Raw genomic sequence first — 24049 nt, 5'->3', positions numbered from 1 at the left:
ACCATATCCACTGGTTTCGAGACTGCATTTCAAAAGGTTTAAGAAAAGTTGTGCAACATTAAACAAAAACTGAATTTACTGTACATTTTACAATGACTATATATACTTACACACTAGTCATTCACTGTACATTTTACAATGACTGTACATACACACAAGTCAGATCCAAAAGGCCAACCACACTGACCTTGATCTGCCATCACATAATGCACAGGCAGATCTGGGTCAATTAAGGACTTACCTATGGCAATGGTAAGATTCAAACAGAAACAGTACCTAGGGCAGTGATAAGATTCAAACAGAGACAGTACCTAGGGCAGTGATAAGATTCAAACAGAGGCCTTACCTAAGGCAGTGATAAGATTCAAACAGAAACAGTACCTAGGGCAGTGATAAGATTCAAACAGAAACAGTACCTAAGGCAGTGATAAGATTCAAACAGAGACAGTACCTAGGGCAGTGATAAGATTCAAACAGAAACAGTACCTAGGGCAGTGATAAGATTCAAACAGAGACAGTACCTAGGGCAGTGATAAGATTCAAACAGAAACAGTACCTAGGGCAGTGATAAGATTCAAACAGAGACAGTACCTAGGGCAGTGATAAGATTCAAACAGAAACAGTACCTAGGGCAGTGATAAGATTCAAACAGAGACAGTACCTAGGGCAGTGATAAGATTCAAACAGAGGCCTTACCTAAGGCAGTGATAAGATTCAAACAGAAACAGTACCTAGGGCAGTGATAAGATTCAAACAGAAACAGTACCTAGGGCAGTGATAAGATTCAAACAGAGGCCTTACCTAAGGCAGTGATAAGATTCAAACAAAGGCCTCACCTAAGGCAGTGATAAGATTCAAACAAAGGCCTCACCTAAGGCAGTGATAAGATTCAAACAAAGGCCTCACCTAAGGCAGTGATAAGATTCAAAAATGGTGGCCTTACTTAGGGCAATGATAAGATTAAAACATAGAGGACTTACCTAGGGCAGTGATAATAGATTCAAACAGAGGCCTTACCCAAATTAGTGACAAGATTCAATAATGTAGACCTTACATAGGGCATGCTTGAGAACACTGTACTTTATATTGCCTTGTATAGACAAAAAGGCATGTAAATCTAAGATAGTTATATACATCAATGTTCAATATGATTTTCTTTCCCTGCAAATGTCAACTAGTGTCTTTAGATTGAATTAAATGTGTAACTGAATAGTTCATGAATATAATTAATGTAGACAGAGTAAAATTATTACAACTAGTGATGGAAGCAATCACAAATATCCTATTATTTTTTCTTTCCTTTTCAAACTCCCATCTGAATAATAGATCAAAACATTCTGACTGTCATATACTCACCCTCATTTAAGACAATATGATCACCCTCTTTCTCTTAGAGTATTTGGAATTCAAGTTTCAAATATAAATGACTCAAGAAGAGAGAATACCCAATATGATCACCCCATCTCTTATAATGTATAGGTAGAATGAATTCAGGTTTCAAAGATTAACTGACTGAAAGAGATATGATATCCAAAATGACCAAACTCTCTCTATTGGAATCCATGGAGTTCAGGTTACACAGGTAAGAGACAAATGGACTGATGAACAATACCAACTGCAATGTATCTGCAAGAATGTGACATAATTTATCTGCAAGAATGTGGTATAATTTATCTGCAAGAATGTGATATAATTTATCTGCAAGAATGTGATATAAATATGAAAAATTCATACCTTGGCCAGCACCTGAAAAAAATGAGAGAGGAAAATGTAAATAAGTGAAACATGGTAAATATAAACTTCAAGGTGACAGCATGCCATATATAAGATAAACAGACATAAATAGTGGTATTCATACACATGGTATGCTAATGAATATGAACAGATAAGTCAATAATCCTATAATATGAAGGCAAATATCTATACATAACAAAAATCTCATTCACTATATCAACTAGATCTGTCATTAGTAAGTGTTTATGGAATACCTCATAAGACTTGAAATATAAATATACCTTTCAAACAAGAAGGTCAGGGCCTACATCTTGAGTCATGAAGTGTGAAATGTGTGACCTTGACCCAATATCATATATGCATATAACAAATGAACTGTCTTTCATAATTACTCGTCTTATGCATGAACAAATTCAATGAAGGAAGTTTTTGCATGTAAAACAATTTTATACCAAAACCTTACTCCAAATTTCTAGTGACTCTGAACTTGACTCCAAGATCAAAAGGGTAAATGAGCATGTTGCAAAAGGAACTTAGTTTCATCATGATCAATTCAAACGTTATGAACAAAAGTAATCAAGGAATTAAGGAAATAAAAACAAATGAATTTCTTTATAACCTAAAACGATAATGAAAATTTTCTATGACAGTGATCTGAAACCCCAAGGTGAAGGTGGCAAGTAGGCATGTTACAATGTACAAAGATGAGCTAATGACATGTCCATTTTAAACAATCTATTTGTATAAACTATTTCATAAATGATTTTAACTCAAAACTCAGAAACATTGTATTATCTTTAACAGTAAAAGGTAATAAATTAATCAGTTTCTAGTCCTCATGCTGATATTTCTGATTTAGTGTACCATTCCATTTCTTCTGGAGTTTAAACTATAATTCTCTAAGAATAGTTTGGTGACTTTTGGAAACAATCATCCGGTTCATTTACAAATATCTATATTTTCTCGAACCATTTTCATGGATTTATCCCCTTTTGTACTAGGCACTGAGTTTTTGGCTACTTAGCCAATTAAACGATTCCTACCAAATTATTGATCACATTATTGATTAATAAATTCATTTTTCTATTTGTTAAACTACACCTACACCTATTTCTATTGGTTTAGTCTTAATTTTGTTAATATTGAAGAAAAAGCATTATCATGAGGCATACTGTACTAGACAAAATTATGCCATTTCCATATTTATCATGTATTTGATAGCTGATTGCAAAACCCTTCAAGTCAAAGCGTCAACCAAATCATAATGAAACTCAAGCCTTCTGAAACTAAGAATAAAATTTATTGATGCCAAACAAATACATAGCAACACTGATTTCCAGAATTTAAAGTGTCAACATTAAAATACTTTGCTACCACATGCAATAGCATCTATTTTACAACCTCAAGATGTATTGGATTGTCACTTCACTAAATCATGAATTTCCTGCAGAATAACATATATGTTCACATGCAAGTCTGGTCAAACTTAAAACAACACAGACTACGATCCATTGGCACATTATCAGTGTCTATTTTGTTCGTTCAACTGATACTCCTAGCAAGCTGCATAGACTCAGATCTGCTGGCACATTACATGAATGGTTCCCATGCTTTTCTAAAGATAAATATCCAGGGTTTTTCCAGGATGAAATTACTTTTTTGAAGGTTCACATATGACCATTACTGAATGGAATTAAAGAACATTTTAGATTAGAAAACATGCATTTTCTAAATCTAAAGATGTTTCTCTTTCAAGGCTCTCCAAAAAACGTCGAAGTCAAAAAAGATAATAATGTACAAAACCACAAACTGTATCATATGAAATAAGTTTCATTTCATAGTACAGAATAAAAATTCTAACTTTATTTTGCTGCATTATGTTGCTAAGTGGAACAACATAATGAACATAAATTATGTTGTTTCCTTTCAAACCTTGAATTCTAAAGAATTCTATAGCAATATATATATATATATATATATATATATATATATATATATATATATATATATATGTGTGTGTGTGTGTGTGTGTGTGTGTATGTGTGTCTCTGTGTGTGTGTGTGTGTCTCTGTGTGTGTGTGTGTGTGCATCTCATAGAAAGTAGCATTTCCTATTACAGTATTTTAAAAAAACAATAAAAGCAAATAATCACAATCTTGTCTTGTAAAGAAAAGAGTTTAACCCTGAATTTATCTGTGCCAATAAAATCCCTAACAAGGTTTTTCAAACAACCTAATCGTTTTAAGAAGATTTAGCTAAAAATCCATCATTTAAAAAACATTTTCAAAAGGGTTGATTTAAATTTTGACAAAAGACCTCAAAATTATATACTGTTGTATAAACAAGGCCTGAATTTTCTGTAAAATCAACCTGTCTTTTTGTAATTCGTTAAAACAGTCCCAAAACCTGTATTGATACAGTCTCATCGTTTTTTAATATATAACACAAGGGACGAATTTCTCATTTCAGCTCCAAGATTCAACAATCTGGACTACAAATTTCGCTTAAAACGAATAGCAGTCCATTTTCTAATCCAAGTTTCCTCCGAATATTCCCACCCCATTTTTCATATTTGGATATTTATGTTTGAGAGTGTGGCCACTGCAACTGCATATTACAAATTTGGAATTTGCTGCCACCGTGCGGTAGCAACATATGGTAGTCGCTTACCAGCGGGCCTAAAATATTTAAACTTATGCTATATTGACTCATACCTGCATAATATCGATAGGAAAATGATTTATTTTCTCAGAAATCGCATGTATTATAATCATTATATCGTTAATCCACTGACAGAAAAGACAAAACTATGGCACAGATGAAACTTGCCATTTGCATTACTAATCACATGACTTCACAAATCTCAAATGACGATATCTTAAGTCCAATAGTTCCATGATATCAACAACAAACTTTTTCATAATGTTGTTGTACAGAAATTAAATTATATTAAACGAAAAATATGATACTTTTTGCAAAAATCAGCAATCTGGCCAGTCTGACTTATCAAGCAGAGAGCACCTGTCAACATTGGTAGTCACACGATACAACAAAACTCCAGAAGTTGTTCTCAGAATATATAAATATGGATAATTTTGTGTTCTTTTGTTACTGTATTTTTATTACAACCAGAATACAACTTTCATTTAATATTTTTTTTTTCTCTACAACATTTGAAAATCAGGGATGTTAGATTTGTGTACTCATGTGACTAGCAGCAATGCAAATCGCGAGTACCAGGTCACATTTCATCAACGACGTAGTTTTATCTTGTCTTTCAGCTGATTAAAGACAACGATTTTACTACTCACGACTTCTGAGAAAATAAGTAATTTTTCATATTGATTTCATGCATGTATCACTCAATCTAACAACATTTAAAGTTTGCTAGGCCATCCGGTAAGCAGCTACGCTTTGCCATCACCATGTCAGCCTCGTGTGATGCTAGACTGGTTTTTATACCTTCCATGTAAGGAAAGCTCATCAAACTGACTTTGAAAATAAAAGTCTACTAGATGAATCTAATCCACTTAGCATTTGGATTGACTCAGCATATATGTTTACTGCAAGCAACCAAATGATCCATACTGCAACTTCCGAATTTTCTGGTTAAATCTCGATAAATTTAACTCACAATCAGTTTAGTTACTACTCAATTATGTGATTGTTTCGAGCGTCAAGTGGTGGCAGAAAATTCCTGGGTTTTTCCAGACTTTCATCAATATTTGTGAAATTCAAGGACTTTTCATGATCGGGAAAAAAATCATCATTTCTCCCGACTTTTTCCTGATAGAGTGGGAACCCTGTACATGACAGCAGATCAAGGTCTATTCAGTTTGTGATCAGATATGACACATAAGCAAGCACATATGGTACTTATGTGAAACTCATCATTATTTAGCAGATACACAACCAATAATAGACACCTGCTCAAAACTACAAATGGGATCCTCTTTATTTAAAAATGTACTTGTACATTCTGCCATTTAATATAAGACATCTGTCCAATGAGACAAATTGTTTTCCTCATGTGTCCTTTATCTTCATGTACCAATTTATCATTATGTATGATCTACTCTCTATATGTAGTCGAGTCATACAGACTGATTTTATCGTTCAAGGTACCTCTTCAGGATTGGGGATGTTGAATCAGCTCAATGTGCCCTACTTCCTATTGCAAGAGGTGAATAATACCCCCCCCCCCAATCCAATGTGTTATGATACTCGATCTCATTTTTGTTTCAGTTGTTTCTGATGGCACAATTAACAGTAAAATCTGTCTTGCGATATCAACACTTCTGCAATAATAACAAGTGGTATTTATGACTTCGGCACTAAAATGGCAGTTAGTGAAATGTACTTTAGTCTGGTTTACAGTCTACAAATGACGCTATATATATGACCTGTAAAACTGCGGAAACTGAAGGCCAACCTAACATATTTATTTTATTTCTTTGAGTAGTCTTTATGTTTTCAGCAGTCATGGTTACAAATGATTAAATAAAGGTCAGTGATATTGATCTCTCTTTTTGCGATGCCATTGTTCAGGGTGTCAGAATGCTTATTTTGCCAAAAAGATGTGGTTGCTGGTCATGTTCTGCAGGTCAGGACATTTTTCTATAAATAAAATCAATTCATGCATTATGATTATGGCCAAAAATAACTGGTGGTTGCTCTCATCAGAGGTTACTCAAGATGGGTTTTATTTTATTGGCTATATCTTGTCCAGAAAATGGAAGTTAGGTGCATTTCTCAAGAATATATTACACTCAACCCTGGCTGTCATGGGTGGGTATTGAACCAAAGATTCTTGAATTACAAGGATTACAAGTCCAACACTCAGCACGTGAGCTATCATGTTCAAGCTTAGAAGGTCTTGGACTTTTTATAATAGTTTGTAAAGAATCTGAAATTGTTTTTTTTAAAAACATTTTTACCCTTTTTGCCCTTATCCATGTTTTGTATGTCTTTGCCAGGATGCCCCAATTTACTCTGCACTTCACAGCCTGGTTCATGCTGATGTGTCATTAAACCCTATACATACAGATTATACTTGTTTACAAGTCCAACTACAAACTGCACACAGATCTGCCATTATAATGAACTGGCAGATTTGGGACTGCAGTTTCTTAGAAGTAATAACTATAATAAACAACTCAGACCCTGATCTGCTATTATATTATGTTACAGCAGATCCAGACCAGATTGTTCTTTGCACCTAGAGTAAGCCTATATGCGAGAATACATGGTACATATTATTTTAGTTTACAAATGCTTTTAATACTGCTTTGGCACTTCTGCCTAATCGTTATGACTCGTACATACACCCATGATCAACCACAGTATTCACACTGTCTCGTTTGTTAGACCCCCTTACAGATTTTAAAAACAGAAGGCATCAAGGATATAAACAATGCACAAAACTTAGTCATTTCATTCACTGTTTAAAAATTTATAACCTTTGTGTTGCCAGGCGATCCCAAACAGTGTCAACTTGTTGGCATTTCAAATCAAATGAGGTTTTTTTAGCAACATGATCGCTATAATTGTATCTGTTTACAAGCAACATATGTGATGTAGCTCACTGTCTTTGGTAATAATTCCATAAATTTTTAGAGTTCAATCTCTTTAAACACATGTATACAAGAGTTCCTTTATTTTGTGTGTTGAAATTTGTTTTAGAAACACTATTGCTAGACATAGCAAATATTGGACACAGACAGCACAACTTTTACTAAAATGGACTATTCTTGACACCACAAAAGAAGAGAGAACAGTCTTTCTGCTTGTTTACATCAGAAGCTTCCATCTGCAGTGAAACGCCAATCTGTTGACAGTGTTAGGGACCCCCTGGCGACAACCACCTGGTCAGAAGTAATTAATCAATGAATAAAATTACTAAGTTTTGTGTATTTTTTAAATCCTTGATGCTTTTCGTTTTTTAAATCAGTAAAGTTGTGGGGTAAAAACAAAAGGAATTGTGTGAGAATACTGTAATATACATTCTTGACACTGGTGATGCTTGTGTAGTACCGTGTTTATTCGCTTATATGTTGAGACCAACTGCAAACAAAAAGACTCTGATGTACCATTGCATAATGTGCCTGAATATCATGGTCTATATTGCTTGTTCTATTGATTACTCATAAGAAATTACATATGCACAGAATTACCGTACCTGACTGGTTATATGGTATATTCGAAAATACGGTAGCCAAACGTTACCTTAACATAAATAAATAACGACGGATTGTTTTACTTAACGTGCTCCTATAAACCAGTGTAACAAATATTTCAGTTTTGCCTTGATGTACTATTTTTTAGAGATTAATTTGGCGTCGAGCATGATCCTAGAACTGTGTGTGTACTCGAAATTAGGAATCAGTGCCATTAATGAACAACTCAGCGATAATTTTGAAACATGTACGTTCCAAACTGTAATGAGAATTAAATTAGAGTATAATTAAAAGGTTGACATTTTCATTATACCAAGCGGAGTTACTGTAATTTCTGACATTATCGTTTGAACTGTGTCAAGGTACTTTCACATGGGGGCTGACATCTTTCCATTCCGAATCAACTTTATTTTCCAGTCGGAATGCCTCTCGATCATTCGTTTCCCTTTCTAGTCGTAACGACAAAAGCCAACGACGCTCTGCCCCTTAGTCTCTAAACAAGCGACTCGGTTATCTGGCGATTTACTTTTTTAATTTTGTAGATATTATCCTACGCCGACCACCTCTGAGGTCACGTCTGTGAATCAAGTCTTAAGAGCAACATATTAGTTACTAACATGTGGCCCATTATTTTGCTGATTTTCATGACTTACTGAAGTTAATCTAATAATCTCTTGGAAGTAATTTTACAGTAAGAACAATTCTTTGGAAAAAAGGTGTTAATATGTGTTTTGCAAAGCGTAAATTTGCCGATGTTGTGCACTTTCGTTGTCCTTCAGAGGTGCGCAGTTTTGCATCGTTCTAAAGCTCTTTAATTTCGGAAGTAAGTTAATCTTGCTTGGGGTACGCAATCCCATATTACCTACACGGAAGTGATCAGTTTTAAAAAACAAAATATACAAAAATATTTACAACAAAAAAATTATTAAAAAACCCTTAAGTTCCTAGACATATCCAAGCTAAAAAAAAACATAAAACACTTTAAAATCATACAATAAACAAACCCGACCTCACTTAAAAATAAATTTCCACTAGAAGATGGGTATCTTTGACAGGTCCGGGGGGGGGGGGGGGCTGAGTACTCAGCAAAGGTGTCCCTCTAGCTTAAAAATAACAATCGGTAAAACATACAAAACCCACCCAAATACTCTCTAAAACCAGATAAATATACAATGACAGACGGGCGCATTTTATACATCCCTAGGGACCTCAGTGTACTCAGCAAAGGTTCCCATGTTCTTAAATCCCAATTATATCCTTAAAAAATAAACAAACATATCATTTAAAAAAATAAATCTTCTCTGCTCTCTTCGTAGCCCTAACAGGAAAGAAGCCAAAGTAATAATGCGGCCTAATTCTGTGATATAGACCATACTAACACTAAAGCAGCATAGAGTTTTCCATCCAATGTAATCAAGCTCATCTTTAGATATAAGAACCAAAACTCAAAATTCGTGAATTACATTCATTTAGACCAGTACCCTGGAATGAGCGGACTCCTGACTGCAGATGGTCGCCTGCATTCCTGGTCACTACCTCCTTTGCCTCAGTCGGACACAAGCGTGCAACGCGCGCATGAAACACCTAACATAAATAAAAGCAAAAATAAATGAATAGCGAGTTTATAGCGATAAATGAATATGGTGTCGGAATCCTTACACAATTTTATCAAGAGGCCTCCAAGAACTACCCAGTCCAGCAGCTAGTAGAAGCAGCTAACTACAATTTTACGCCACACAGCTACCATTTCCACGAAATTACCCGAGAGGAAAAATGACTGTGGAGAAATGTAAAGAAGCAGAAGAAAAACGGTGAACTTCTGCTTTAAAAAAAAAAAAGCCCTTCTCAGGGCTACCAATACTGCCTCTTATCCAGGGAACCAGTTTAGCTTGGTATCCCGTTTTGATAAAACTATTATATACACTAACTTGATCCGTCAATCCAGACCAAACTTTTTATATGTCGCTCAGACATATTAGTAAGTAAAAATTTGTAGCGCATCGTACCTAGAATGTTTACGATTGTTAGGACGTAGTTAAAATTTTACAACTGGTTTTGATTTGACCCAATTGCACAGGTGGCTAACACATTATTGGCATTTTGTATTGTTTTGTTGACACTCCATGGCCCCATCCCAGCATATACGGCTGGTTAGAAACCTCGAAGTGACACTCTGATTTTCTAAAAGTGTGTATGCTATATGTTTCCCTGTCTTCCCTGAAGGTCTGTATGTGTCAGTGTTTAAAAACCAATAATGCGATTTAAAATTTTGCAGGGTTGATATTTGTTTTATTCATCAAATCACGAGTTTTAAATTATCCCAAAGAAGCTATGTGGTGTACTCTCTTTCCTTTGTCCGGGCTGACAGTGGGCCTGATTTCTACCAGTTTAGCTTCATTGATTTATAATTTCTAACCTGAATGATGCCAGGTGGCCCTAACAATGGCGTTCTCTGCGCCTTTCATACTTAACGGACATTCTATACTAACACGGCGCCATGTTGGGTATACTATGGGGGAGTTTGATTTTCTCAGACTTCATCCTATTTGGTAACTGCCGGATAATTCCGTAAATTACCATAATGTTGAGAGTTTAGAGTTATATCCTTTGCACACATGTACACAGAAATTACACCTCTTGTTAAACACACGTGAAAGGTAAATTTGTAATGGTCATTCTTTTCCTTTGCTTAATTCGACATTGTAGATTTATGAAGCAGACGACAGTATTTTCCTTCTTCGTACCGACATGTGTAGTCGTACATACACCACTTAGCTGAAAATGGACTTGTTCAGGAATTGGAAATGGCAGGCATACGGGGTCGTCTGTTGCACTGAAAACTTCCGTTTGGAATGAAACGCGCAGAAGATAATTCTGGGCAGAATCAGGTTTGAAATTATAATTAATAAATGAACAAAGTTATGTGGATCTTTTATCTCATTTTGTGCTTTTCGTCTTTTAAATCGGTGGGGGTGGGGTACAAACAAAGGGGGAGGTATATTCAGACTATAACAGCTGCTTTGCTTGCTCAGCATTAGGAGGTTAGTGCTAGGACTGGTCGGTCTGGTATCAGGATAATGTGACTGGGTTGGACATCATGCTACGTGTCTGCGGCATGATGTCCCAGTGCTAGACATCACTATAAACTGCCACACTGCAGACATCTTAGCGATATGGCTGAAATCTTTTTTAAAGCTACATTAAAAATCCAAAACATTCCCCACACACACGCTCAGAAAACATTCCCAACTTTCAAAGTCAGTCCTAAAATCATATTTTGTATTGCTGAAATAGCCGAAGTAAGTTCGAATGTGAATCGAACGAATCACGTTCTCGCGATCAGAAGATATTCGGTCTTTTCCGTCAAATTCGAGAAAGAAATATTGGATGTAATTGGTCGCCATTGAGAATTATATTTGCTACTATTTTCGTTGACAAGGTCTCGGATCGCAGTTAATTTTCCTATCCGGACTCTACATTTGTTTATTAGTACTAAGCTATCTTCAAAGATGAACTAATGATGAAGTTCTTGCCACTGGTTACCCGTCATTTTTTGACGGGCTGGTCTGTCGACAAAGCACAAAGAAATGGCCACAGATCAGCACCAATGCCTCATTACTCACTGTGTACTCTAGCCGAAATTCACACCAACATCCACACCAAAAAAAATTCTAAATAAACAAATTGCGTTTAAATAAATACCAAAAAATGCCAAATTTAATTTTTGTATCACGACCAAAATGATAGAGGAAAAAAGTGCTCTAAAAATATACTGGGACTAAATTCGTACCAAAACTGAAATTGTTGTTATTTTTAGCGTTTAACGCCATTTTTCAGCACACGATAGGCTATACATGGCGGCCAATATTAATGGTGAAGGAAGAACCCGGGAAAACCCCAGAAAGAACGACCGACCCACGAGAAGCTACTGGCAAGCTTTCTCATATGCCCACATTAGCCGAATCCGAGACTCGAACCTACGCAGACAGAGGTGAGATGGCAGTGATCCGTAACGGAGAGCGCTTTAGACCACTCGGGGACCCTCAAAACTGAAGTAATAATTGCAACCCGAGTCCACATGGACCAACATGAAGGAGACAAAGAAACAATCGGGACAACGTTTGCCTTCGCTCTGGCAACATAGGTGGTGCATCCCGCCAGAGGCGAATCTTCGAGCAAATCTAATTGATTCCACCAAGCACGTCCGATGTTATTTCGTAATCTGACGGAAATGCCCGAGCGATGTTCCGATCGTTGTGTATACTCTAATTCAACAAGACTGGCGTAGCTGCATGGAGTCATTTGCTTCTTTGCTCTCAAGGAGTCTTACGAAAGTGTGTTGAACGAGACTGTGCGCATGTATCATTAGTCTGGTTTCCTACCCATTTTAACCATCATGTTTTCTATTAAAAGAGAAGATTAAATAACCGTCAGGTAACCAGACTCCAATTACATTATTTACAATACATATTACATAACTTTCTCTTTGAGATTTTCATCGCGTCATAAGGATATAGGATGTATACTGATAGACAAAATTTCAATCACAAAATTCCAACCTGTACAAGTATTTAAATGAACGAAAGGAAAACTGAATGAACCTGAATTGCAAACCATCTTTACTGTGGACAAGGTCTACTCCCTAAATGCTTCAATGACGACCTACTTTCGTTTTATTAGGATCTGTGCTATGACTACCGGGTATTGTCAAGTACATCCGCCTACAACTAGTCGATAATTAATGGTTTATAAGCGTTCTTTCGTTATCAAAATGACGTGTCTTTCAACGCCACCTTGTTTGATTCTTAGTTGATAGAGGTTTTAAAAACAGTGACGCCTGAAACCTGACTGATTCACTTATTTTCGGCCGAATTTTCACTTGTAAACCTCAAGTGATTTGAGGGAGTCGTGTTTTATAGAGAAAGAAAAACTGAAAGCTGTTTACGTTTCCGGACTTTCGGAAATATAACAATAATTTGTTTAATACATCTAATAGTAATGAAGTGATATATGTATAGTATGATAAAATGATGGTGTGATAAATGTATGGTATAAGACAATGATGATGTACAGTATGAGGCAATAAGTTGCAAGATCAGATATTTATGTATTGGATTCTTCTTCCGAAAAACAGCTTCTTTTTTATTGTATAGTTCTGATTTTTATTGAAATATCTTCTCCAATTACCATGGCATTCAGCCGAGATAGTTCGCCTCCTCCAGAATTTATGCAGCAACATTTGCGAGTACCAGCTCCACCTGGCAGCTTTGATCTCCGTGAACAAATAGCAAGACATGTTTTGAAAATTTTATGCTCTGAGCAGTGCTCAGTGTCTTTGAAGGAGATACATGATGAACTCAGTAACCTTAGTGTTAATGGGCTTACAGACAGTCGGTTTATTTCTGCACTTGACATGTCCCAATTAAACGAAATCCTGAATAGTTACCCAGATCACTTTGCATTAACTAGGATATCTCAACACCAACTAGAAGTCAAACCACTATCCAAGATTGAATTTTGCAAAATTCACTGTGCCAGGAATGGTCATTGTCCAGGACGACCCCTTGTTCCTTGCAATGGGCTACATGTATGTAAATATTATATTTTTGATACTTGTACATTTGAAAATAACTGTAAATTTGGACATGATCTTAGAACAGAACACAATATGCAAGTAAGGCGAAACTATATGTTGGATCATCTAAAAGGACAAGAGCTGAAATATTTGCTGAATCTAGCCGAAAGTCGATCTGAAATGACAGTTCCAAGAATATGTAAATTTTACAATGTGGGAGAAGGATGCCGCTATCAGAGACATAGGAAACCATGCCCACATTTACATATATGTAAGCATTACATTATGGACAGATGCTCTTTTGGACAACGCTGCAAAAGAAATCACAACATTTTTGCACCTGATGTGAAAGAAACTCTGACTCGCTACAAAATAAATATCAGCAGAACTCCCAGAGAAATCCTTGCAGAATTACGAGATGCCTTGTCAAGAGATGAAGTTGAAATTAATGAAGTGTCTCACCAGGGACCTAGAATAGGCCAAAGTTTTGCTTCAAAATGGTATTCAGTTCACTTATATTTTTATCTGTTCTCAGATTGACTTTCTCAGACTTGAAATGTTTTTTTTTCTCACTGAAAACTATAGTTATTGACTACAATATTGTATACTGTCTCTCAAATAATTACTTAATTATACATATATGTGCATTACAGTACACAATGAATCTTTATTACTAGTGTTTCTTCAATGAGTCTGTATTACTACTGCTTCTTTCCTCCATGAGTCTGTATTGCTACTGCTTCTTTCTTCCATCAGTCTGTATTACTACTGCTTCTTTCTTCCATGAGTCTGTATTACTACTGATTCTTTCTTCCATGAATCTGTATTACTAGTGCTTCTTTCTTCAATGAGTCTGTATTACTACTGCTTCTTTCTTCCATGAGTCTGTATTACTACTGCTTCTTTCTTCCATGAGTCTGTATTACTACTGCTTCTTTCTTCCATGTGTCTGTATTACTACAGCTTCTTTCTTCAATGAGTCTGTATTACTACTGCTTCCTTCCTCCATGAGCCTGTATTACTACTGCTTCTTTCTTCAATGAGTCTGTATTACTACTGCTTCTTTCTTCCATGAGTCTGTATTACTACTGCTTCTTTCTTCAATGAGTCTGTATTACTACTGCTTCTTTCTTCCATGAGTCTGTATTACTACTGCTTCTTTCTTCCATAAGTCTGTATTACTACTGCTTCTTTCTTCAGTGAGTCTGTATTAGTACTGCTTCTTTCTTCCATGAGTCCGTATTACTACTTCTTCTTTCTTCAATGAGTCTGTATTACTACTGCTTCTTTCTTCCATGTTGTCTGTATTATTACTGCTTCTTTCTTCAATGAGTCTGTATTACTACTGCTTCTTTCTTCCATGAGTCTGTATTACTACTGCTTCTTTCTTCCATGAGTCTGTATTACTACAGTACTGCTTCTTTCTTCAATGAGTCTGTATTACTGCTACTTCCTTCCTCCATAAGTCTGTATTACTACTGCTTCTTTTTTCAATGAATCTTTATTACTACTGCTTCTTTCTTCAATGAGTCTGTATTACTACTGCTTCTTTCTTCAATGAGTCTGTATTACTACTGCTTCTTTATTCAATGAGTCTATATTACTACTGCTTCTTTCTTCCATGTTGTCTGTATTACTACTGCTTCTTTCTTCCATGAGTCTGTATTACTACTGCTTCTTTCTTCCATGAGTCTGCATTACTACTGCTTCTTTCTTCCATTAGTCTGTATTACTTCTGCTTCTTTCTTCCATGAGTCTGTATTACTACTGCTTCCTTCTTCAATGAGTCTGTATTACTACTGCTTCTTTCTTTCATGAGTCTGTATTACTACTGCTTCTTTCTTCCATGTGTCTGTATTTACTACTGCTTTTTTCTTCCATGAGTCTGTATTACTACTGCTTCTTTCTTTCATGAGTCTGTATTACTACTGCTTCTTTCTTCCATGTGTCTGTATTTACTACTGCTTTTTTCTTCCATGAGTCTGTATTACTACTGCTTCTTTCTTCCATGTTGTCTGTATTACTACTGCTTCTTTCTTCAATGAGTCTGTATTACTACTGCTTCTTTCTTCCATGAGTCTGTATTACTACTGCTTCTTTCTTCCATAAGTCTGTATTACTACTGCTTCTTTCTTCAATGAGTCTGTATTACTACTGCTTCTTTCTTCCATGAGTCTGTATTACTACTGCTTCTTTCTTCCATGAGTCTGTATTACTACAGTACTGCTTCTTTCTTCAATGAGTCTGTATTACTGCTACTTCCTTCCTCCATGAGTCTGTATTACTACTGCTTCTTTTTTCAATGAGTCTTTATTACTACTGCTTCTTTCTTCAATGAGTCTGTATTACTACTGCTTCTTTCTTCAATGAGTCTGTATTACTACTGCTTCTTTCTTCAATGAGTCTATATTACTACTGCTTCTTTCTTCCATGTTGTCTGTATTACTACTGCTTCTTTCTTCCATGAGTCTGTATTACTACTGCTTCTTTCTTCCATGAGTCTGTATTACTACTGCTTCTTTCTTCCATTAGTCTGTATTACTTCTGCTTCTTTCTTCCATGAGTCTGTATTACTACTGCTTCCTTCTTCAATGAGTCTGTATTACTACTGCTTCTTTCTTTCATGAGTCTGTATTACTACTGCTTCTTTCTTCCATGTGTCTGTATTTACTACTGCTTTTTTCTTCCATGAGTCTGTATTACTACTGCTTCTTTCTTCCATGTTGTCTGTATTACTACTGCTTCTTTCTTCAATGAGTCTGTATTACTACTGCTTCTTTCTTCCATGAGTCTGTATTACTACTGCTTCTTTCTTCCATGTGTCTGTATTACTACAGCTTCTTTCTTCCATTAGTCTGTATTCCTACTGCTTCTTTCTTCCATGAGTCTGTATTACTACTGCTTCTTTCTTCCATGTGTCTGTATTACTACTGCTTCTTTCTTCAATGAGTCTGTATTACTACTGCTTCTTTCTTCCATGTGTCTGTATTACTACTGCTTCTTTCTTCAATGAGTCTGTATTACTACTGCTTCTTTCTTCCATGTGTCTGTATTACTACTGCTTCTTTCTTCAATGAGTCTGTATTACTACTGCTTCTTTCTTCAATGAGTCTGTATTACTACTGCTTCTTTCTTCCATGTGTCTGTATTACTACTGCTTCTTTCTTCAATGAGTCTGTATTACTACTGCTTCTTTCTTCAATGAGTCTGTATTACTACTGCTTCTTTCTTCAATGAGTCTGTATTACTACTGCTTCTTTCTTCAATGAGTCTGTATTACTACTGCTTCTTTCTTCCATGTGTCTGTATTACTACTGCTTCTTTCTTCAATGAGTCTGTATTACTACTGCTTCTTTCTTCCATGTGTCTGTATTACTACTGCTTCTTTCTTCAATGAGTCTGTATTACTACTGCTTCTTTCTTCAATGAGTCTATATTACTACTGCTTCTTTCTTCAATGAGTCTGTATTACTACTGCTTCTTTCTTCCATTAGTCTGTAATACTACTGCTTCGTTTCTTCCATGAGTCTGTATTACTACTGCTTCCTTCCTCCATGAGTCTGTATTACTACTGCTTCTTTCTTCAATGAGTCTGTATTACTACTGCTTCTTTCTTCCATGAGTCTTTATTACTATTGCTTCTTTCTTCCATGAGTCTGTATTACTACTGCTTCTTTCTTCAATGAGTCTGTATTATTACTGCTTCTTTCTTCCATGAGTCTGTATTACTACTGCTTCTTTCTTCAATGAGTCTGTATTACTACTGCTTCTTTCTTCCATGAGTCTGTATTACTACTGCTTCTTTCTTCAATGAGTCTGTATTACTACTGCTTCTTTCTTCCATTAGTCTGTATTACTACTGCTTCTTTCTTCCATGAGTCTGTATTACTACTGCTTCATTCTTTAATGATTCTCTATTACAACTAAATTCTTTCTTCAACAAGTCTGTATTAATAAAGTTTCTTTCTTCAGTGAGCCTGTATTAGCAATGCTCTTTTCCTTAGCAAATCTGTATTAATTGCTTCTTTCCTCAACAAGTCTTTATTAATGCTGCTTCTTTCTTCAAACAGAGTGAAACAATTAATGGATAACTTGGTATGTGAATAATTATTAAGTGTTTTTTTTTCTGTATTTAAGTAACAATAACAAACAAGACTTAATTTCAGCTCATGTTAAATTTGCATACAAATTGACATGATAATAATCAGCAATGGACCATCAGTAATACTTATTTATCTGATATTCAGGTTAATTCAACAAATTCGATTATCAGACAAACATTAGAGTATACTGTTCCTGAGTTTATGATTATCTTGAACACCATCTCTTTACCGAGGAAGATACACAGAGGAATGGATTGCATTCTTATAATAATTGACTCGTAATGAATGCTTCGCAGAGATCCCAAATGTTTCATTATTGTGACTCATGGTTTGAGGATCCAGTAGATTGAAACATTTCGTGACAGCTGTTACATTGTTTATTTATGCTTAGAGTTCTCTTTTTTTACTGTAATTATTATGTAATCTAGCTTGTTCAAAACATCTTATTCCTTTCGTTTTTCTCACTCTATCTCTGACTAACCAAAATTCTATATGAATATACCCATGCTTGATGACAAGCCATTGTGCCCTACTTTTACCATATATTGCCAAATTTATAGTTACCAAAACCTCATCAATTTATAAGCTCAGTCCTTTTGTTTAAAACAAAATCATAATTCATACCTCTAGTGGGCCTATCACAGTAGAAATATTGAACATAACAGTGTATCAGTGTTCTAAGATTAGATCACTTAATATACAGGGTTAAGTGTAGGGGTAGATATACCAACATTATTGACAGAGACTGCCATGTCCATGTCAGATTATTTTAAGATGAAGGTCTTAAGGAATGACCTTCATCACAAATAGTAAATAGGTAATTATTATTGGTATCAGAGACATACGTCACTTTTGCTCTAACAAAACAGTGATGGTATGGTGCCAGAGACATCATCCATTTGAATGTGGTAACTGTAATTGCAGTATTTTGACCATTATAAAGACTTTTGTTAAACTAGTGTGAAATTTTTTGCAAGTCGGATACGGGGAGACACATTGTACAGATCACATTTACAATACTTACTTTTGTCATTCCCCACCCACCCCATCCCCACCCCCAAGCAGAAGATTGACATGGTGATAACTGGCATCCATGTACATGCATGCCCATACAGGTATCCACACCCTAAATTATTTGTCAAAATCTTTTGCTTAGCTAAATGAAAGGCACACTCAACAGCAAGGAGTCTCTTGTTTCTTTTTATTCCATAGATGTCTTAGGTTGTTAGTTGTAAAAAAATTTTTTTACTACATCCAAAATATCTCAGATCCTATTTTATATACATTTATGAAATGTAGTCTGTGGTAACTCAGAAGGAGTAATTCAGCCAAATCAATGGCAACTGTAACCTTATATGCAAGCCTTAGTGACAGCTGTTCATTTGTAAAAAATATTAATAATTATAGGTTTAACTAACCTGTACATGTGAATATATCATGAGAGTCTGAGATACATTTACTGGTTTTCTATCCATGATATCATTTTCAAGGTCAAAGGTTATGGCAAAGAATTGCCTTTGCAGGTATCTTGTGAACATGTCAACTCAGAAATAGAAAGAAAAAAAATTAAAGTCAAATTTGACATTTGGTTTCAATACAAAGCATTTGAAAAGAATAACTAGACAGAAAAATGGACTTTCTGAGGCATCCTGAAAGTTCTTTTCAGGAAGTAGAGCATCTGTCTATTGAGAGACTCTTTTTAGCAGTGATGCTTAGTATGTTTATAACATCCTCAATATCTTTGATTCAGTATCACCTCACACAAATGAAAAAATTGCAGTGTGGATGCATATCAAAGTGAGCAAGTCTATCTTGTAAAAACTAGGTTATTGTGACCTGATTTTCATACATGAGTGATGTATGTATTATCAGCTGTCTAGTTATTACATCATCAGTACTTTGAATCTCTTTCATCTACATTCACTAAATGTGACGGGCATTTCAAGTAGAGTAATTGAGCCATACTAATTATAGGTCACTGTGACCTAATTTGAATGCTCATGATATCTGCATTTTCATCTATCTCTTCACAATACTCAATGTCTTGGATTCCCCCATATTGGTGAAAATTGATATGCAGATGCATCTCATGGAGAGAAACTCACAGTAGGTCACTGTGCCCTAATTTTCTTGCTTAATGACACTGATATTTCTTGATACCACTTAATATGTGCTCTAGTTGTCAAGGAGATTTGTGTTTTATGCATAAACCCCTTGTCATTTACCTGCAATCATACATGTCACTTTAAGTTAGCAGAATTATCAACTGATTCATAAATGGTTTGATTTAAGGACACATACAATGATACTCTTTTATTAATCTGTGTAAGTTGAATCTAAGGTACAGTTTGTCATGTTTTGGAGATACTGTAGAATTCAGTTTTAATGTCCAAATTATTAGTGCTTTTTAGGCATCCCTATTAGCATCAAACTTCTGTGATACATGATCATTCTGCTCTGTCTCTTACCACATCTATATCTTTAGCTGAAATTCACAGTAATTGGTTGTTATCATGTGGCATCTGTAAGAAAAGTATAATGTTTTACACATTCTCTCCCTGGGATGTGGTAAATAGATAAATGTGCACACTCACATTTGATTTCCTCAGTTTTCACTATACTGCACATATGCAGTTATGGCTGAAAAACGCATAACATTTTATGTCAGATTTTGTCTTATGACCCTTTGGTCATAAACCTCTGGGTGGGTTGGGGTAGAGATGTGGATGAATGAGGGATTATTAATATGTAATTAAAAGTATGGAAGTTTGACATTAGGAGTCATAGATCTAGCTACCTTGATGTACCAATAATGATGATGATGACAATTGTTTTTACAGGGCTATGTCTACTCCAAACCTTGCTATGCAAAACCTGTCTTTTCGGCTAACGCCTGACTCTTCAGACAGTGATTCAGATGATAGCTCTTCTAATAAATTTAAAGGAGCCACAGGCGGTACAAGAAGAAGATCACCAAGGTCAGGAAATGGTATTAAGATAAAGAGCACAGGAAATCTGTCAGTGGACTCTATCTGCCTGTACAGAAATAGTTTTCCATTCATATCACAACTAAGTCAATGTGGCCTAATTCAATGACCTAATCTGAATATGAGTAATTTTTGTAGTTGCAGTTGTTCATTCATTGTATCTTCAGTATCTTGAACCACTATTTTGCCTTACCTCACAAAAATTGGCATATAGATACATCTTGATAAAAGTAATTCATCCATATCAAAATTAGGTTAGTGTGTCCTAATTCTCATGTTTGAGTGACTTTTTAAAATTTCAGCTGTCTTTTCACTACATCCTCAGTAACTTGAACCCTTTTTCACCTACATTTAAAATTAGTGGTTACATCTCAAGGTGAGAAACCCAACCAAATATAAATAAGTCGCTGTGATCTAATTTTCAGGCTTTAGTGACTTAGACTTATGGCAGCTTCTCCAAATGTGCTATTGTATTTGTGTTTAAGAAATTTCCTCTTTAATTACCATAACCAGTCTGAGTCTAATATAGGTTACTGTTTATCAAGGTACAAGTCAGTTGAAGTCATGTGACTTTAATTTGTACCTTGTGACAAAAGATCATGTCTTATGACCATTTGGTCGCAGCCAACCTGGGGGTGGGTGGGGGTGATATTAATATGTAATAAACAAACATGGTGATTTGACATGGCAAGCTATGGAATTAAGTTACTGTAGCAATAATGATGATAATTTTTTATTGCAGAGCCATGTCCACTTCAGACCTTACTATGCAGAACCTATCTTTACCACCACTGCTGGTCTTTTGTGACAATGATTCAGATGAGAGCTATTCCGATGATAATGAAGGAGCTTCAGGTGGTGCAAAGAGAAAATCATCAAGGTCAGAAGCACTGAAGTCAACCAAACAAAAAGAGCACCCTGACATGACAAAAATCTGTCAGTGGACTTGCAAGAGCAAATATTTGCTTGTAATACAATGTGTGCACCTCAGAAAGAGTAAGCCAGCCATACAAAGATTAGGTCACTGTGACCTAATTTTTGAATGCTCTAATGACTTTTCTTACTTTCTGATGTTCTTTCATTACACACCCAATATGGTGGATCCCTATTTTGTCTACTGTCATGAAAATTGTTATGTAGATTTCTAAAATAATTTGGTCATTCCAAAACTAGGTTAGTGTGTCCTATTTATCATCCTCAAGGGATTTTTATATTTGTAGCTGTTCATTTGCTTAACCCTCAATATCCTGGACAATATTTTAGCTAAACTCATGAAAATTGGTATACGATTGCATTTGAAAGATGGTAACTGAACCATACCAATGTTAGGTCACTGTGACTTAATTTTCTTGGTTGAGTGACATGCATTTTCATTGATATCTATATTACACATTTAGTTTTTTTTACCATTTTTTCACTATACATGAAAATTGACATGTAGATGCAAACTAGTGTGATAAACTAAACCGAACAAAAGTTGTTCATCGTGACCAAATTTTCAGACTTTGCTGACTTGGACATTTTTCTCTATATATGTATGTTTCAGCCACTCCAAGTGTTCTCCTATTGGCAAGGTGATTCATGTTTTGAGTAGATATATTGTTATTTACCTGATACTATTCTCACAAAGAATTCTTGCTGATGAACAAATATTTTAATAACACAACCTCTATTATTCACTGTTAAGTCTAACTTTGGTTACTGTTTATCAAGATATACAGTGTTGTGAGTGTTAGAGATATGGTGGACTACATTATTTGCTATCCAAATTATCACTGTGTTGTTAGTTGCTGTTCTTTGTTCCCACATTGTAATGTCCAAAATGGAGATACTGTGATACTCTCTTTCTGTTTGTCAGTCTGTTTGTCTCTTACTACATATCCTGTAGTACCACTCTGGTGGCCTAGTGGTTAGAGCATCCACCTCAGATGCTGAAGGTCATGGGTTCGATCCCTGGCCGAGTCATACCAAAGACTTACAGAAATGGTACTAACAGCTGCCTCACTTGGCGCTCAGCATTATAAGGTTAGTGTTAGGACTGGTTGGCCTGGTGTCAGGAAAATGTGACCAGGTGGGACATCATGCTACATGTCTGCAGCATGATGCCCCAGTGCTAGACATCACTTTAAGCTGCCACACTGCAGGCATCATAGCGATATTACTGAAAATTGTTAAAGCTACGTTAAAAATCCATATCTCACACAAATCTCACATATCCTATATAGATACAGTTCACAAAACTTTTGTAGTATTATATAGTAACCATCTTTAAGAGTGGTCCAGTTTTTGGCTGCTTCCCTTCAGATCCTTTGGAGGGGGTTAAAGGATAATTAGGTGCGAATCTTGCCAGTTAAAATCATATTGTGTTAAAATGATTGTATTGCATTATGTATCACTATGCATTGCAGTATGTATCAATATGTATTGCAATATGTATCACTATGTATTGCAATATGTATCAATATGTGTTGCAATATATATCAATATGCATTGCAGTATGCATCAGTATGTGTTGCAGGATGTATCAGTATGTTTTGCAGTATCAATATGTATTACAGTATGTATCAGTATCCATTGGAGTATGTAGCTGTATGTATTTTAGTTTCTATTAATGTGTGTTGCATTATGTATCAATATGTATTGCAGTATGTATCAATATCTGTTGCAGTGTTATCAGTATGTATTGCAGTATGTGTCAATATGTATTGCAGTATCAATATGTATTTCAGTATGTATCAATATGAATTGAAATAAATAGCTGTATGTTTTGCAGTTTACAGTAATATGTGTTGCAGTAAGTATCAATATGTATTGCAGTATGTATCAATATGCATTGCAGTATGTATTGATATGCATTGGAGTATGTAGCTCTATGTATTGCAGTTTGTATTAATATGTGTTGCAGTATGTATCAATATTTATTGCAGTTTGTATCAATATGCATTGCAGTATGTATTAATATGTATTGCAGTATGTATCAATATGTATTGCATTATGTATTGATATGCATTGGAGTATGTAGCTCTATGTGTTGCAGTTTGTATTAATATGTGTTGCAGTATGTATCAATATTTTTTGCAGTATGTATCAATATGCATTGCAGTATGTATTAATATGTATTGCAGTATGTATCAGTATGTATTGCAGTATGTATTACATACAGTATGTAGCAGTATGTATTGCCACTGAAAAACATGTGATACTGTCAGCACAATTTGCTGAACCTGTACATTCTATTATGCAAATAACATGTTCTTCAAGTTCTGTTTCTCTTTATTATGGGAAAAAATATGAAGGATTGTTTTTTGACAGATAGGAGATTAGTGTGGTGTTAAAATAAAAGTAATGTCTAGCTTTTACAGACAGCTTATGGAGATGCATGCAAATGGCAAGGTGCTGGTAGTCCTTCAAAGTGTCAAGTGTTATCAAAGTATGTAATGAGTAGTCCATCAAAATGTCAAGTGTTATCAAAAT

At 35.3% G+C, this 24049-nt stretch overlaps 1 protein-coding gene across 3 annotated transcripts in view; it reads left to right on the top strand.

Annotated features, from left to right (window-relative positions):
* The first annotated feature begins 12361 nt into the window (after positions 1-12361).
* The window catches only part of LOC149782060 (protein mono-ADP-ribosyltransferase PARP12-like), a 36941-nt gene continuing 25253 nt past the window's right edge, over positions 12362-24049 (top strand). For all 3 annotated transcript variants that reach the window (XR_016414214.1, XM_089933473.1, XM_089933474.1), the window contains exons 1-3: positions 12362-13985; positions 20429-20566; positions 21318-21455. Coding sequence is in view for 2 of the 3 variants with exons in the window: in XM_089933473.1 (XP_089789599.1) it covers positions 13099-13985; positions 20429-20566; positions 21318-21455 (1163 nt within the window). In the remaining variant the exon portion in view is untranslated. The remainder of the gene's footprint in view (positions 13986-20428; positions 20567-21317; positions 21456-24049) is intronic.

Source organism: Sinohyriopsis cumingii, chromosome 15 (assembly GCF_028554795.1).
Source record: "Sinohyriopsis cumingii isolate HCF-2022 chromosome 15, ASM2855479v2, whole genome shotgun sequence".
Classification (NCBI taxonomy): domain Eukaryota; kingdom Metazoa; phylum Mollusca; class Bivalvia; order Unionida; family Unionidae; genus Sinohyriopsis; species Sinohyriopsis cumingii.
This window is presented reverse-complemented; position numbering and strand designations above follow the sequence as displayed.